We start from the raw sequence: 16,325 nt of genomic DNA on the forward strand, positions 1-16,325 counted from the left end.
AAGGAAGTGAAAGACCGGAAATTATAAACCAGTCACCCTGATCTCGGTGGCTGGTAAGATTTTATAGTCCATTATTAAGGATGAAATTTCAGAGTACTTGGAAGTACATAAATGAAATTGAACAAACTCAGCACTTTAGAGAGAAATTGCCTGACAAATCTGTCGGAATTCTTTGAGGAGGTAGCAAGCAGTTTAGACAAAGGAGAGTCAGAGAACGTCAATACCTGGGGTTTCAGAAGCCCCTTGACAAGGTGCCCCACACACGAGGCAGCTAAATGAGACCCGTGGTGTCAGAGACAAGTTATTAATATGGACAGAAGGTTGGCTTTCTAGGGGAAGGCCGAGAGTGGGGATAAAAGTGGGCATTTTCAAGATGGCAGCAGATGGTTAGAGGGTCAGCGTTGGGGCGACGACTTTTCACTTCTCACAGCTGAACGATTTGGGCCAGGGAGCTGACGGTGCTGTGGTCTGGGTTGCAGACAATACCTAGGGGGTGTGAAGGAGTCAGGAGGGCTTGAGCAGGCTGGGAGAGTGGGCAAAGAGGTGGCAGACGGAACACAAATTGTGGGTGGGAAACATGAAGGTAACAACTATTTTCCAAACAGGGACTAAAATAGAAACACGGGGCGCAACGTTTAGCATTCCCGGAAGGTTAAGTTGCAGGTTGAGTCGGTGGTGAGGAAGGCAGAGGCAATGTTAGCATCCATTTCCAGAGGACTGGAGTATCAAATCAAGGATGACCTGGCGAAGCTTTATAGGGCATTGGCCAGGCCGTACACTTGGAGGACCATCAGCAGTTTTGGGCCTCCTAGCGGCCATGGTTTAAGAATAAGCGGTAGGCCATTTAGAACATTGATGCGGAAAAACTTTTTCACCCAGAGAGTTGTGGATATGTGGAATGCTCTGCCCCAGATGCCAGTGGAGGCCAAGTCTCTGGATGCATTCAAAAGAGAGTTAGATAGAGCTCTTGTAGATAGCGGGGTCAAGGGATATGGGGAGAGGGCAGGAACGGGGTACTGATTGTGTATGTTCAGCCATGATCACAGTGAATGGTGGTGCTGGCTAGAAGGGCCGAATGGCCTACTCCTGCACCTATTGTCTATCGAAGAAAGGACGTGCCGGCCTTGGAGGGTGTCCAGAGGAAATCCACGAGATCAATCCCAGGAATGAATGGGTTAATGTACGAGGAGTGTCTGGTGTCTCGGGGGCCTGTACTTGCTGGAGTTTAGAAGAATGGGGGGAGAGGGGGGAATCTCATCGAATATTTAAAAGCCCCAATACAGTGGACTTGGAGAAGATGTCTCCTATAGTCGGGGAGTCGAGGGAACAGCCTCTGAATAGAGGGCCATCCCTTTAGAATAGAGATGAGTTCCACATAAGACAACCCTCACAGTGGGAACAAGATGTCCCTCAGATTCCTATTAAACCCTCCCTCCCCTGAATCCTCTAGATCTTGATTCCCTGACCCTGGGGAAAATGCCCGTGTATCCACCCCATCTACTGTGAGCCCCTTTTTTTTAAACCCCTCTAAACAGTCACCCCCAGACTCCTATGTCCCAACCAGCCCGAACTTGCTCCATAACTCAGTCCCTCAATTCCCGACAACATCTTCGTAAATCTCCTTCACACTCTTTCCAGCTGAGTGTCATCTTTCCGACAGCTGGGCGACCCAAACTCTACAGGTTTTCAAAAGTACATTTAATGTCAGAGAAACGTCTACAATAGAACCACAGAACATCACAGCACAGGCCTTTCGGCCCTTCTTGGCTGTGCGAAACCGTTTTTCTGCCTCGTCCCACTGACCTGCACCAGGCCCATATGTGTGTGTGAGGTTCGTCCAGCCTCTCACCACAGCACGTGCCCTCTAATACAGGCCACTTCCAGCTAAGCAACGCACACAGAATACAGGAGGAGCTCAGCAGGCCGGGCGGCACCGTGCAGTTGACGTTTCGGCCCGAGACCCTTCCACAGATGCTGCCCGGCCTGCTGGGCTCCTCCAGCAGTTGGTGTGTGTGCTCTGGATTTCCAACGTCTGCATATTTTCTCTGCTTTGTGGTTCAACGTCCTGCTAAACCTCTCCTGCACCCTCTCCAAGGGCTTGACATCCTTCCTCTAGTGGGGCGACCAGAACTGTAAACAATACTCCAGATGCGGCCTGACAAGTCAAGTAACTTTTATTGTCATTTCGATCATAACTGCTGGTGCAGTACACAGTAAAAACAAGACAGTGTTTTTCAGGACCATGGTGAGACATGACACAGTACAAAAACTAGACTGAACTACGTGAAAAACAACACAGAGAGAGAAAAAAAACTACACTAGACTACAGACCTACCCTGGACTGCATAAAGTGCACAAAAACAGTGCAGGCATTACAATAAATAATAAACAGGACAACAGGGCAGTAAGGTGTCAGTCCGGGCTCTGGGTATTGAGGAGTCTGATGGCTTGGGGGAAGAAACTGTTACATATTCTGGTCGTGAGAGCCCGAATGCTTCGGAGCCTTTTCCCAGACGGCAGGAGGGAGAAGAGTTTGTATGAGGGGTGGGTGGGATCCTTCATAATGCTGTTTGCTTTGCGGATGCAGCGTGTAGTGTAAATGTCCATGATGGCAGGAAGAGAGACCCCAATGATCTTCTCATCTGACCTCACTATCCACTGCAGGGTCTTGCGATCCGAGATGGTGCAATTCCCGAACCAGGCAGAGATGCAGCTGCTCAGGATGCTCTCAATACAACCCCTGTAGAATGTGATGAGGATGGGGGGTGGGAGATGGACTTTCCTCAGCCTTCGCAGAAAGTAGAGACGCTGTTGGGCTTTCTTTGCTATGGAGCTGGTGTTGAGGGACCAGGTGAGATTCTCCGCCAGGTGAACACCAAGAAATTTGGTGCTCTTAACGATCTCTACCGAGGAGCCGTCGATGTTCAGCAGGGAGTGGTCGCTCCGTGCCCTCCTGAAGTCAACAACCATCTCTTTTGTTTTGTTCACGTTCAGAGACGTAGGGTTTTATAAAGCTGCAGCATAACTTCCTGACTTTTGAGCTCAACTAATGAAAAGGCAAGCATGCCATAAGCCTTCTTAACCACCTAACAATCTGTGTAGCCACTTTCAGAGCACAATCAACTTGGATCCCAAGGTCCCTCTGTTCATCAACATTGTTAAGGGTCTTGCCCGAACAGGGTCCTGTCTCTCTGCATTTGAACTACCAGGGTGCAACGCTTCAGCTTGGCTTCCCATTCCCATTCCGACACGTCTGTCCAACGGCCTCTCTACTGCCACAAGGTGGGAGGGGGCCACACCTCATATTCGACAACACACACACACACACACACACACATGCACAAAATGCCGGAGGAATGCAGGAATAAACAGTTGATGTATCAAGCTGAGACCCTTCACCACTCCTGCTGAGCTCCTCCAGCCGTTTTTCCTGCGTTGCTCAAGATTTCCAGCATCTGCAGAATCTTTGTACCTACCTCATTAGAGGGCAAAACAGTTATTTTTCTTGTGGTAATCTCTCCTTTGCTTGCCTGCATTTATATATAACCATATCCATTCTGTGACCACTTTATTAGTACCCAATAACATGGCCATTGAGTGCGTGTCATGGTCTTCTGCTGCTGGAGCCCATCCACTTCAAGTTTCGGCACGTTGTGCATTTGGAGATGCCCTGCTGCACACCACTGTTGTAACGTGTGGTTATTTGAGTCACTGTCGCCTTCCTGTCAGCTTGAACCAGTCTGGCCATTCTCCTCTGACCTTTCTCACTAACGAGGCGTTTTCACCCAGAGAACTGCCTCTCACTGGATTTTTTTTTTGTTTCCACACCGTTCTCTGTAAACTCCAGAGACTGTGTGGGTGAAAATCCCAGGAGATCAGCAGTTTCTGAGATACTCAAACCACCCATCTGGCACCAACCATCATTCCACGGTCAAAGCCACTCAGGTCACCTTTCTTCCCCCGTTCTGATGTTTGATCTGAACAACTGAACCTCTTGACCATGTCTGCATGCTTTTATGCATCGACCTGCTGCCACGTGATTGGCTGATTAGATATTTGCACTAACAAGTAGGCATACCTCATAAAATGGCCTCTGAAAGTTGTTTCGTGTAATTGCTCAGTGAATTGTCCAGTCATTTTGGCACAATCGTTTTTGTATTTTTCTAGAAACTTTTCAGTAGCAGGCGTCACACCACTTGAACATGGCCAACTCGCGGGTCAGTTGTACCCTCTGTTATCTCTGGTGTGAGTATGAAGCAACATTGACTGCAATATCATTCGCCTGTCTTCTGCCCCCCGGCTCCTCTTCCTTGATCATTCTCCCCACTACCAACATTTAATAAAATGACTGGCATCAATCATCTTTATGGCTCATTCTTGATTTCAGAAGAACCTTCGGATTGCAGAAGCATCGGGACATGATGCCTCATATTCCGTAGCGAAAGGATCGCCAACCGAATGGAGTGTACATTGACTTCTCTAACCCTCCCCACCATTTCCATGACCACCCCCTCCCCACCCCCACTCTTTCTGGTTAGCAACCTCCCCACCGTTTCCGTGACCACCCCTCCACACCCCCACTCTTTCTGGTTAACACCCTCCCCACCGTTTCCATGACCACCCCCTCCCCACCCCCACTCTTTCTGGTTAACACCCTCCCCACCGTTTCCATGACCACCCCCTCCCCACCCTCACTCTTTCTGGTTAACACCCTCCCCACCGTTTCCATGACCTCCCCCTCCCCACCCCCACTCTTTCTGGTTAACACCCTCCCCACCGTTTCCATGACCACCCCCTCCCCATCCCCACTCTTTCTGGTTAACACCCTCCCCACCGTTTCCATGACCACCCCCTCCCCACCCTCACTCTTTCTGGTTAACACCCTCCCCACCGTTTCCATGACCTCCCCCTCCCCACCCCCACTCTTTCTGGTTAACACCCTCCCCACCGTTTCCATGACCACCCCCTCCCCATCCCACTCTTTCTGGTTAACACCCTCCCCACCGTTTCTATGACCACCCCCTCCCCACCCCCACTCTTTCTGGTTAGCACCCTCCCCACCGTTTCCGTGACCACCCCCACTCTTTCTGGTTAGCAACCTCCCCACCATTTCCATGACCACCCCCTCCCCACCCCCACTCTTTCTGGTTAACACCCTCCCCACCGTTTCCATGACCACCCCCTCCCCACCCCCACTCTTTCTGGTTAACACCCTCCCCACCGTTTCCATGACCACCCCCTCCCCACCCCCACTCTTTCTGGTTAACACCCTCCCCACCGTTTCCATGACCACCCCCTCCCCACCCCCACTCTTTCTGGTTAACACCCTCCCCACCGTTTCCATGACCCCCCCCTCCCCACCCCCACTCTTTCTGGTTAGCAACCTCCCCACCATGATCAGCCCATCGTCTCCTCCCCCTTTTCCCAAGGTCCATTCTCCTCTCCTATCAGGTTCCTTCTTCTTCAGCCCTTTGCCTCTTCCACCTATCACCCCCCCCCCCCCCGCCCCACTCCAATGTCCCTCTCATCTCTAAAGACCAGTGCCTGCAAAAATTGTGCCATGCAATTCTTTTGCCCGGTGACAACAGGTGCACACCGAATAATTTCTTCAATAAAAGCATCCCGCCTCTGGGAGGCTCCGCCCACACAGACAGATCCCGCCTCTGGGAGGCTCCGCCCACATAGACAGATCCCGCCTCTGGGAGGCTCCGCCCACACAGACAGATCCCGCCTCTGGGAGGCTCCGCCCACACAGACAGATCCCGCCTCTGGGAGGCTCCGCCCACACAGACAGATCCCGCCTCTGGGAGGCTCCGCCCACACAGACAGATCCCGCCTCTGGGAGGCTCCGCCCACACTGACCGATCCCTCCCCTTACAGACCCCGCCCACACAGACCGATCCCCTCTGACAGACCCCGCCCACACAGACCGATCCCTCCCCTGACAGACCCCGCCCACACTGACCGATCCCTCCCCTGACAGACCCCGCCCACACTGACCGATCCCTCCCCTGACAGACCCCGCCCACACTGACCGATCCCTCCCCTTACAGACCCCGCCCACACTGACCGATCCCTCCCCTTACAGACCCCGCCCACACTGACCGATCCCTCCCCTTACAGACCCCGTCCACACTGACCGATCCCTCCCCTTACAGACCCCGCCCACACTGACCGATCCCTCCCCTTACAGACCCCGCCCACACTGACCGATCCCTCCCCTTACAGACCCCGTCCACACTGACCGATCCCTCCCCTTACAGACCCCGCCCACACTGACCGATCCCTCCCCTTACAGACCCCGCCCACACTGACCGATCCCTCCCCTTACAGACCCAGCCCACACTGACCGATCCCGCCCCTTACAGACCCCGCCCACACTGACCGATCCCTCCCCTGACAGACCCCGCCCACACTGACCGATCCCTCCCCTTACAGACCCCGCCCACACTGACCGATCCCTCCCCTTACAGACCCAGCCCACACTGACCGATCCCGCCCCTTACAGACCCCGCCCACACTGACCGATCCCTCCCGTTACAGACCCCGCCCACACTGACCGATCCCTCCCCTTACAGACCCAGCCCACACTGACCGATCCCGCCCCTTACAGACCCCGCCCACACTGACCGATCCCTCCCCTTACAGACCCCGCCCACACTGACCGATCCCTCCCCTTACAGACCCCACCCACACTGACCGATCCCTCCCCTTACAGACCCCGCCCACACAGACCGATCCCCTCTGACAGACCCCGCCCACACAGACCGATCCCTCCCCTGACAGACCCCGCCCACAATGACCGATCCCTCCCCTTACAGACCCCGCCCACACTGACCGATCCCCTCTGACAGACCCCGCCCACACAGACCGATCCCTCCCCTGACAGACCCCGCCCACACTGACCGATCCCTCCCCTGACAGACCCCGCCCACACTGACCGATCCCTCCCCTGACAGACCCCGCCCACACTGACCGATCCCTCCCCTTACAGACCCCGCCCACACTGACCGATCCCTCCCCTTACAGACCCCGCCCACACTGACCGATCCCTCCCCTTACAGACCCCGTCCACACTGACCGATCCCTCCCCTTACAGACCCCGCCCACACTGACCGATCCCTCCCCTTACAGACCCCGCCCACACTGACCGATCCCTCCCCTTACAGACCCCGTCCACACTGACCGATCCCTCCCCTTACAGACCCCGCCCACACTGACCGATCCCTCCCCTTACAGACCCCGCCCACACTGACCGATCCCTCCCCTTACAGACCCAGCCCACACTGACCGATCCCGCCCCTTACAGACCCCGCCCACACTGACCGATCCCTCCCCTTACAGACCCCACCCACACTGACCGATCCCTCCCCTTACAGACCCCGCCCACACAGACCGATCCCCTCTGACAGACCCCGCCCACACAGACCGATCCCTCCCCTTACAGACCCCGCCCACACTGACCGATCCCTCCCCTTACAGACCCCGCCCACACTGACCGATCCCTCCCCTTACAGACCCCGTCCACACTGACCGATCCCTCCCCTTACAGACCCCGCCCACACAGACCGATCCCCTCTGACAGACCCCGCCCACACAGACCGATCCCGCCCCTTACAGACCCCGCCCACACTGACCGATCCCTCCCGTTACAGACCCCGCCCACACTGACCGATCCCTCCCCTTACAGACCCAGCCCACACTGACCGATCCCTCCCCTTACAGACCCCGCCCACACAGACCGATCCCCTCTGACAGACCCCGCCCACACAGACCGATCCCGCCCCTTACAGACCCCGCCCACACTGACCGATCCCTCCCGTTACAGACCCCGCCCACACTGACCGATCCCTCCCCTTACAGACCCCGCCCACACTGACCGATCCCTCCCCTTACAGACCCCGCCCACACTGACCGATCCCTCCCCTTACAGACCCCGTCCACACTGACCGATCCCTCCCCTTACAGACCCCGCCCACACTGACCGATCCCTCCCCTTACAGACCCCGCCCACACTGACCGATCCCTCCCCTTACAGACCCCGCCCACACAGACCGATCCCCTCTGACAGACCCCGCCCACACAGACCGATCCCTCCCCTGACAGACCCCGCCCACACTGACCGATCCCTCCCCTGACAGACCCCGCCCACACTGACCGATCCCTCCCCTGAGACCCCGCCCACACTGACCGATCCCTCCCCTTACAGATCCCGCCCACACTGACCAATCCCTCCCCTTACAGACCCCGCCCACACTGACCGATCCCTCCCCTTACAGACCCCGTCCACACTGACCGATCCCGCCTCTGACAGACCCCGCCCACACTGACCGATCCCTCCCCTTACAGACCCCGCCCACACTGACCGATCCCTCCCCTTACAGACCCCGTCCACACTGACCGATCCCGCCCCTTACAGACCCCGCCCACACTGACCGATCCCTCCCCTTACAGACCCCGCCCACACTGACCGATCCCTCCCCTTACAGACCCCGCCCACACTGACCGATCCCTCCCCTTACAGACCCCGCCCACACTGACCGATTCCTCCTCTTACAGACCCCGCCCACACTGACCGATCCCTCCCCTTACAGACCCCGCCCACACTGACCGATCCCTCCCCTTACAGACCCCGCCCACACTGACCGATCCCTCCCCTTACAGACCCCACCCACACTGACCGATCCCTCCCCTTACAGACCCCGTCCACACTGACCGATCCCTCCCCTTACAGAACCAGCCCACACTGACCGATCCCGCCCCTGACAGACCCCGCCCACACTGACCGATCCCTCCCCTTACAGACCCCGCCCACACTGACCGATCCCGCCTCTGACAGACCCCGCCCACACTGAACGATCCCTCCCCTTACAGACCCCGCCCACACTGACCGATCCCTCCCCTTACAGACCCCGCCCACACTGACCGATCCCTCCCCTTACAGACCCCGCCCACACTGACCGATCCCTCCCCTTACAGACCCCGTCCACACTGACCGATCCCTCCCCTTACAGACCCCGCCCACACTGACCGATCCCTCCCCTTACAGACCCCGCCCACACTGACCGATCCCTCCCCTTACAGAACCAGCCCACACTGACCGATCCCGCCCCTTACAGACCCCGCCCACACTGACCGATCCCTCCCCTTACAGACCCCGCGCACACAGACCGATCCCCTCTGACAGACCCCGCCCACACAGACCGATCCCTCCCCTGACAGACCCCGCCCACACTGACCGATCCCTCCCCTTACAGACCCCGCCCACACTGACCGATCCCTCCCCTTACAGACCCCGCCCACACTGACCGATCCCTCCCCTTACAGACCCCGCCCACACTGACCGATCCCTCCCCTTACAGACCCCGCCCACACTGACCGATCCCTCTCCTTACAGACCCCACCCACACTGACCGATCCCTCCCCTTACAGACCCCGCCCACACTGACCGATCCCTCCCCTTACAGACCCCACCCACACTGACCGATCCCTCCCCTTACAGACCCCGCCCACACAGACCGATCCCCTCTGACAGACCCCGCCCACACAGACCGATCCCTCCCCTGACAGACCCCGCCCACACTGACCGATCCCTCCCCTTACAGACCCCGCCCACACTGACCGATCCCTCCCCTTACAGACCCAGCCCACACTGACCGATCCCGCCCCTTACAGACCCCGCCCACACAGACCGATCCCCTCTGACAGACCCCGCCCACACAGACCGATCCCTCCCCTGACAGACCCCGCCCACACTGACCGATCCCTCCCCTGACAGACCCCGCCCACACTGACCGATCCCTCCCCTGAGACCCCGCCCACACTGACCGATCCCTCCCCTTACAGACCCCGCCCACACTGACCGATCCCTCCCCTTACAGACCCCGCCCACACTGACCGATCCCTCCCCTTACAGACCCCGCCCACACTGACCGATCCCGCCTCTGACAGACCCCGCCCACACTGACCGATCCCGCCTCTGACAGACCACGCCCAACCTGACCGATCCCTCCCCTAACAGACCCCGCCCACACTGACCGATCCCTCCCCTTACAGACCCCGCCCACGCTGACCGATCCCGCCCCTTACAGTCCCCGTCCACACTGACCGATCCCTCCCTTTACAGACCCCGCCCACACTGACCGATCCCTCCCCTTACAGACCCCGTCCACACTGACCGATCCCTCCCCTTACAGACCCCGTCCACACTGACCGATACCTCCCCTTACAGACCCCGCCCACACTGACCAATCCCTCCCCTTACAGACCCCGTCCACACTGACCGATCCCTCCCCTTACAGACCCCGTCCACACTGACCGATCCCTCCCCTTACAGACCCCGCCCACACTGACCGATCCCTCCCCTTACAGACCCCGCCCACACTGACCGATCCCTCCCCTTACAGACCCCGCCCACACTGACCGATCCCGCCTCTGACAGACCCCGCCCACACTGACCGATCCCTCCCCTTACAGACCCCGCCCACACTGACCGATCCCTCCCCTTACAGACCCCGCCCACACTGACCGATCCCTCCCCTTACAGACCCCGTCCACACTGACCTATCCCTCCCCTTACAGACCCCGTCCACACTGACCGATCCCTCCCCTTACAGACCCCGTCCACACTGACCGATCCCTCCCCTTACAGACCCCGCCCACACTGACCGATCCCTCCCCTTACAGACCCCGTCCACACTGACCGATCCCTCCCCTTACAGACCCCGTCCACACTGACCGATCCCTCCCCTTACAGACCCCGCCCACACTGACCGATCCCTCCCCTTACAGACCCCGCCCACACTGACCGATCCCTCCCCTTACAGACCCCGCCCACACTGACCGATCCCTCCCCTTACAGACCCCGTCCACACTGACCGATCCCTCCCCTTACAGACCCCGCCCACACTGACCGATCCCTCCCCTTACAGACCCCGCCCACACTGACCGATCCCTCCCCTTACAGACCCCGCCCACACTGACCGATCCCTCCCCTTACAGACCCCGCCCACACTGACCGATCCCTCCCCTTACAGACCCCGCCCACACTGACCGATCCCTCCCCTTACAGACCCCGCCCACACTGACCGATCCCTCCCCTTACAGACCCCGCGCACACTGACCGATCCCTCCCCTTACAGACCCAGCCCACACTGACCGATCCCGCCCCTTACAGACCCCGCCCACACTGACCGATCCCTCCCCTTACAGACCCCACCCACACTGACCGATCCCTCCCCTTACAGACCCCGCCCACACAGACCGATCCCCTCTGACAGACCCCGCCCACACTGACCGATCCCTCCCCTTACAGACCCCGTCCACACTGACCGATCCCTCCCCTTACAGACCCCGCCCACACTGACCGATCCCTCCCCTTACAGACCCCGCCCACACTGACCGATCCCTCCCCTTACAGACCCCGCCCACACTGACCGATCCCTCCCCTTACAGACCCCGCCCACACTGACCGATCCCTCCCCTTACAGACCCCGCCCACACTGACCGATCCCTCCCCTTACAGACCCCGCCCACACTGACCGATCCCTCCCCTTACAGACCCCGCGCACACTGACCGATCCCTCCCCTTACAGACCCAGCCCACACTGACCGATCCCGCCCCTTACAGACCCCGCCCACACTGACCGATCCCTCCCCTTACAGACCCCACCCACACTGACCGATCCCTCCCCTTACAGACCCCGCCCACACAGACCGATCCCCTCTGACAGACCCCGCCCACACTGACCGATCCCGCCCCTTACAGACCCAGCCCAACCTGACCGATCCCTCCCCTTACAGACCCCGTCCACACTGACCGATCCCTCCCCTTACAGACCCAGCCCAACCTGACCGATCCCTCCCCTTACAGACCCCGTCCACACTGACCGATCCCTCCCCTTACAGACCCCGCCCACACTGACCGATCCCGCCTCTGACAGACCACGCCCAACCTGACCGATCCCTCCCCTTACAGACACCGTCCACACTGACCGATCCCGCCTCTGACAGACCCCGCCCACACTGACCGATCCCTCCCCTTACAGACTCCGCCCACACTGACCGATCCCTCCCCTTACAGACCCCGCCCACACTGACCGATCCCGCCTCTGACAGACCCCGCCCACACTGACCGATCCCTCCCCTTACAGACCCCGTCCACACTGACCGATCCCTCCCCTTACAGACCCAGCCCAACCTGACCGATCCCTCCCCTTACAGACCCCGCCCACACTGACCGATCCCTCCCCTTACAGACCCCGTCCACACTGACCGATCCCTCCCCTTACAGACCCAGCCCAACCTGACCGATCCCTCCCCTTACAGACCCCGTCCACACTGACCGATCCCTCCCCTTACAGACCCAGCCCAACCTGACCGATCCCGCCTCTGACAGACCACGCCCAACCTGACCGATCCCTCCCCTTACAGACACCGTCCACACTGACCGATCCCGCCTCTGACAGACCCCGCCCACACTGACCGATCCCTCCCCTTACAGACTCCGCCCACACTGACCGATCCCTCCCCTTACAGACCCCGCCCACACTGACCGATCCCGCCTCTGACAGACCCCGCCCACACTGACCGATCCCTCCCCTTACAGACTCCGCCCACACTGACCGATCCCTCCCCTTACAGACCCCGCCCACACTGACCGATCCCTCCCCTTACAGACACCGTCCACACTGACCGATCCCGCCTCTGACAGACCCCGCCCACACTGACCGATCCCTCCCCTTACAGACTCCGCCCACACTGACCGATCCCTCCCCTTACAGACCCCGCCCACACTGACCGATCCCGCCTCTGACAGACCCCGTCCACACTGACCGATCCTTCCCCTTACAGATCCCGCCCAACCTGACCGATCCCTCCCCTTACAGACCCCGCCCACACTGACCGATCCCTCCCCTTACAGACCCCGTCCACACTGACCGATCCCGCCTCTGACAGACCCCGCCCACACTGACCGATCCCTCCCCTTACAGACCCCGCCCACACTGACCGATCCTTCCCCTTACAGACCCCGCCCACACTGACCGATCCCTCCCCTTACAGATCCCGCCCACACTGACCGATCCCTCCCCTTACAGACCCCACCCACACTGACCGATCCCTCCCCTTACAGACCCCGCCCACACTGACCGATCCCTCCCCTTACAGACCCCGCCCACACTGACCGATCCCTCCCCTTACAGACCCCGTCCACACTGACCGATCCCTCCCCTTACAGACCCAGCCCACACTGACCGATCCCGCCCCTTACAGACCCCGCCCACACTGACCGATCCCTCCCCTTACAGACCCCGCCCACACTGACCGATCCCTCCCCTTACAGACCCCGCCCACACTGACCGATCCCTCCCCTTACAGACCCCGCCCACACTGACCGATCCCTCCCCTTACAGATCCCGCCCACAACAGATCCCGCCCACACTGACCGATCACAATATACTACACAGAGATTAATTTTGTTGCAAGAATTCATAATTTCATTAGTAAAAAACGATGCACAGATGGACAAATAACCAAAATGCAAAAGAAGGCGTGTACCAAGAATGATAACAGCACCTTTCACGACAGCAGGCAGACACGCTAGCTTAAACGTAAGACGCTGCAGAAGCGATCCCTCACTGGGACAGAGGGGAGGAGGGAAGAGCGCGTGCCACTCACCGATGTGACCAGGATCTCCGACGCCATCCGGCCGGTGGGACAGGGGTCCTGGAGAGGGGACCAGTTCCACTTCCGATTCCAGCATCTGCCCGTCGGCGGGGGCTAGTGGACGTGGAAGGGGATGAGGCCTGCGGAGCAGCCGAGGGGAACGGCCAGAGCCCTGAAGGAGGGAGAGGAGGGTGCAGACAGGTCAGCGTTGGAGAGAGGTGCACGTCACTAGCCGGAACGCAAATCACACACCGCACTCCCCAGAAACCAAGATAAATGTATTTATTAGAAATACAGGGCCGAATGAGGTCTTCAATCCACAATACCCAGTAATGCCTAACAACCCTAATTTAACCCTCATCTAATCGCGGGACAATTTACAAATATCAATTAACCCACCCAGGACGTCTCTGCTCCCTGGAAGGAAACTGGGGCAGCTGGAGAACCCCTGGCTTTCCATGTGGAGGGCGCACGGAGAAGCCTGCGTGTGCAGTGATAACGTTAAAGGTTACCCTATGTCATTGTACTGTCCAAGTACTGACAGTCCCCCAGAGACACCGAATAACTATTGATACACTCAGCAGAGCCGTTGTAAACAATGAGAAACGCACTAAACACCCTCCCCTAACTATTGATGCACCCTAGGACCCCCTGTAAATACCCACACACTCCCCGGGACCCCCTGTAAATACTGACACTCTCCCCGGGACCCCTGTAAATACTGACACATTCCCTGGGACCCCCTGTAAATACTGACACACTCCCCGGGATCCCCTGTAAATACTGACACACTCCCCGGAACCCCCTGTAAATACAGACACACTCCCCGGGACCCCTGTAAATACTCACACACTCCCCGGGACCCCCTGTAAATACTGACACACTCCCCGGGACCCCCTGTAAATACAGACACACTCCCTGGGACCCCTGTAAATACCCACACACTCCCCGGGACCCCCTGTAAATACCGACACACTCCCCGGGACCCCTGTAAATACCCACACACTCCCCGGGACCCCCTGTAAATACAGACACACTCCCCGGAACCCCTGTAAATACTGACACACTCCCCGGGACCCCCTGTAAATACCGACACACTCCCCGGGACCCCCTGTAAATACAGACACACTCCCCGGGACCCCCTGTAAATACCGACACACTCCCCGGGACCCCCTGTAAATACAGACACTCTCCCCGGGACCCCCTGTAAATACCCACACACTCCCCGGGACCCCCTGTAAACACTGACACACTCCCCGGGACCCCCTGTAAACACTGACACGCTCCCCAGGACCCCCTGTAAATACCGACACACTCCCCGGGACCCCCTGTAAATACTGACACTCTCCCCGGGACCCCCTGTAAATACAGACACACTCCCCGGGACCCCCTGTAAATACCGACACACTCCCCGGGACCCCCGTAAATACTGACACACTCCCTGGGACCCCTGTAAATACCCACACACTCCCCGGGACCCCCTGTAAACACTGACACACTCCCCGGGACCCCCGTAAATACCGACACACTCCCCGAGACCCCCTGTAAATACCCACACACTCCCCGGGACCCCCTGTAAATACCCACACACTCCCCGGGACCCCCTGTAAATACCCACACACTCCCCGGGACCCCCTGTAAATACCCACACACTCCCCGGGACCCCCTGTAAATACCGAGACACTCCCCGGGACCCCCTGTAAATACCGACACACTGTTCCACCTCTCCATCTCTCTCCCTCTTTCTCTCCATTCCTCTCCCTCCCTTTTTCCCTCACACCATCCTCCCCCTCATACACCCTTTATCTCCCTCATCACTCTCGCTCCCCATTCTTTTTTCTCGCTTGTCCATCCCTCCCCTCCATTTCATCCTCTACCCCTCTACACCCCTCTCCCTCTTTCTGTTCCCCCATCAAGTACTTCCCAGCCCCTGTTCCGCACAAGAAATCCTGTCCCTCCAGCAAACACCGTTTAACGTTTTCTTACCTCTCGCTCTCACAGCAACAGAGATCCGTGCACATGTAAAACGGAATCTTTTCTTTCTCCTTAGACCCTCAAACGGTGTGAAGTTGCGTTTTATTCAGGGAGAGAGCTCCCTAACACTCCTCTCATGCAAGGTTTCCTCTCTCCCTCACTCTCTCTTTCTCTCTTTCTCTCTGTCTCTCTCACACTGTCTCTCTGCAACCCTCCCTCTCTCTTGCTCTGTCTTCCCTGCCTCTTCTGGTCTTCCTCCAACTCTGTATCCTTCTTGCCTTCGCTGCTCCCAGCCTTGTCAATCTGCTGATATCTCCCTCGCTTTTTCTCTCTCCCTCCGAACTATCTCCGCCTTGTCCTGTCCTTCTCTACACCGGTCTCTCTAGTCCTCTCTCTTCCTTTCTTCCTCCACTCTCCTTCCCCTCTCACGCTTTCCTTGACTCTCTTTTTTTTCTAGGTTTCACCCTCTTTTTTGGGTGCCTCTCTCTGTTTCCCTCGATTTGTCTCTTTCTGTGTGTCTCTCTCTTCCTCCTCTCTCTTTTTTCTCTCTCTGTTTCTCTCCCTTTCTCCCTCTGTCTCTCTCTGTCTCTTCTTTCTGACTGAATCCTCCCTCTGTCTCCCTCCCTCTTTCTCTATCCAAACCCTCTACTTCTCTGTCTCTCTCCCTCTCTGAATCTTTCTCCCTC

The 16,325-nt window shown here is 58.3% G+C and overlaps 1 protein-coding gene across 1 annotated transcript in view; it reads right to left on the reverse strand.

The window, feature by feature from the left end:
- The window catches only part of LOC132385480 (uncharacterized), an 86,022-nt gene extending 69,697 nt beyond the window's left edge, over nucleotides 1-16,325 (reverse strand). Inside the window, exons 1-2 of the mRNA XM_059957575.1 lie at nucleotides 15,652-16,325; nucleotides 13,678-13,837 (exon numbers count right to left, since the gene is read on the reverse strand). Coding sequence (XP_059813558.1) covers nucleotides 13,678-13,762 — 85 coding nt within the window. The 5' untranslated portion in view covers nucleotides 13,763-13,837; nucleotides 15,652-16,325. The remainder of the gene's footprint in view (nucleotides 1-13,677; nucleotides 13,838-15,651) is intronic.

The sequence above is a fragment of the Hypanus sabinus genome (assembly GCF_030144855.1).
Source record: "Hypanus sabinus isolate sHypSab1 chromosome 24 unlocalized genomic scaffold, sHypSab1.hap1 SUPER_24_unloc_20, whole genome shotgun sequence".
In the NCBI taxonomy this organism is placed as follows: Eukaryota; Metazoa; Chordata; class Chondrichthyes; order Myliobatiformes; family Dasyatidae; genus Hypanus; species Hypanus sabinus.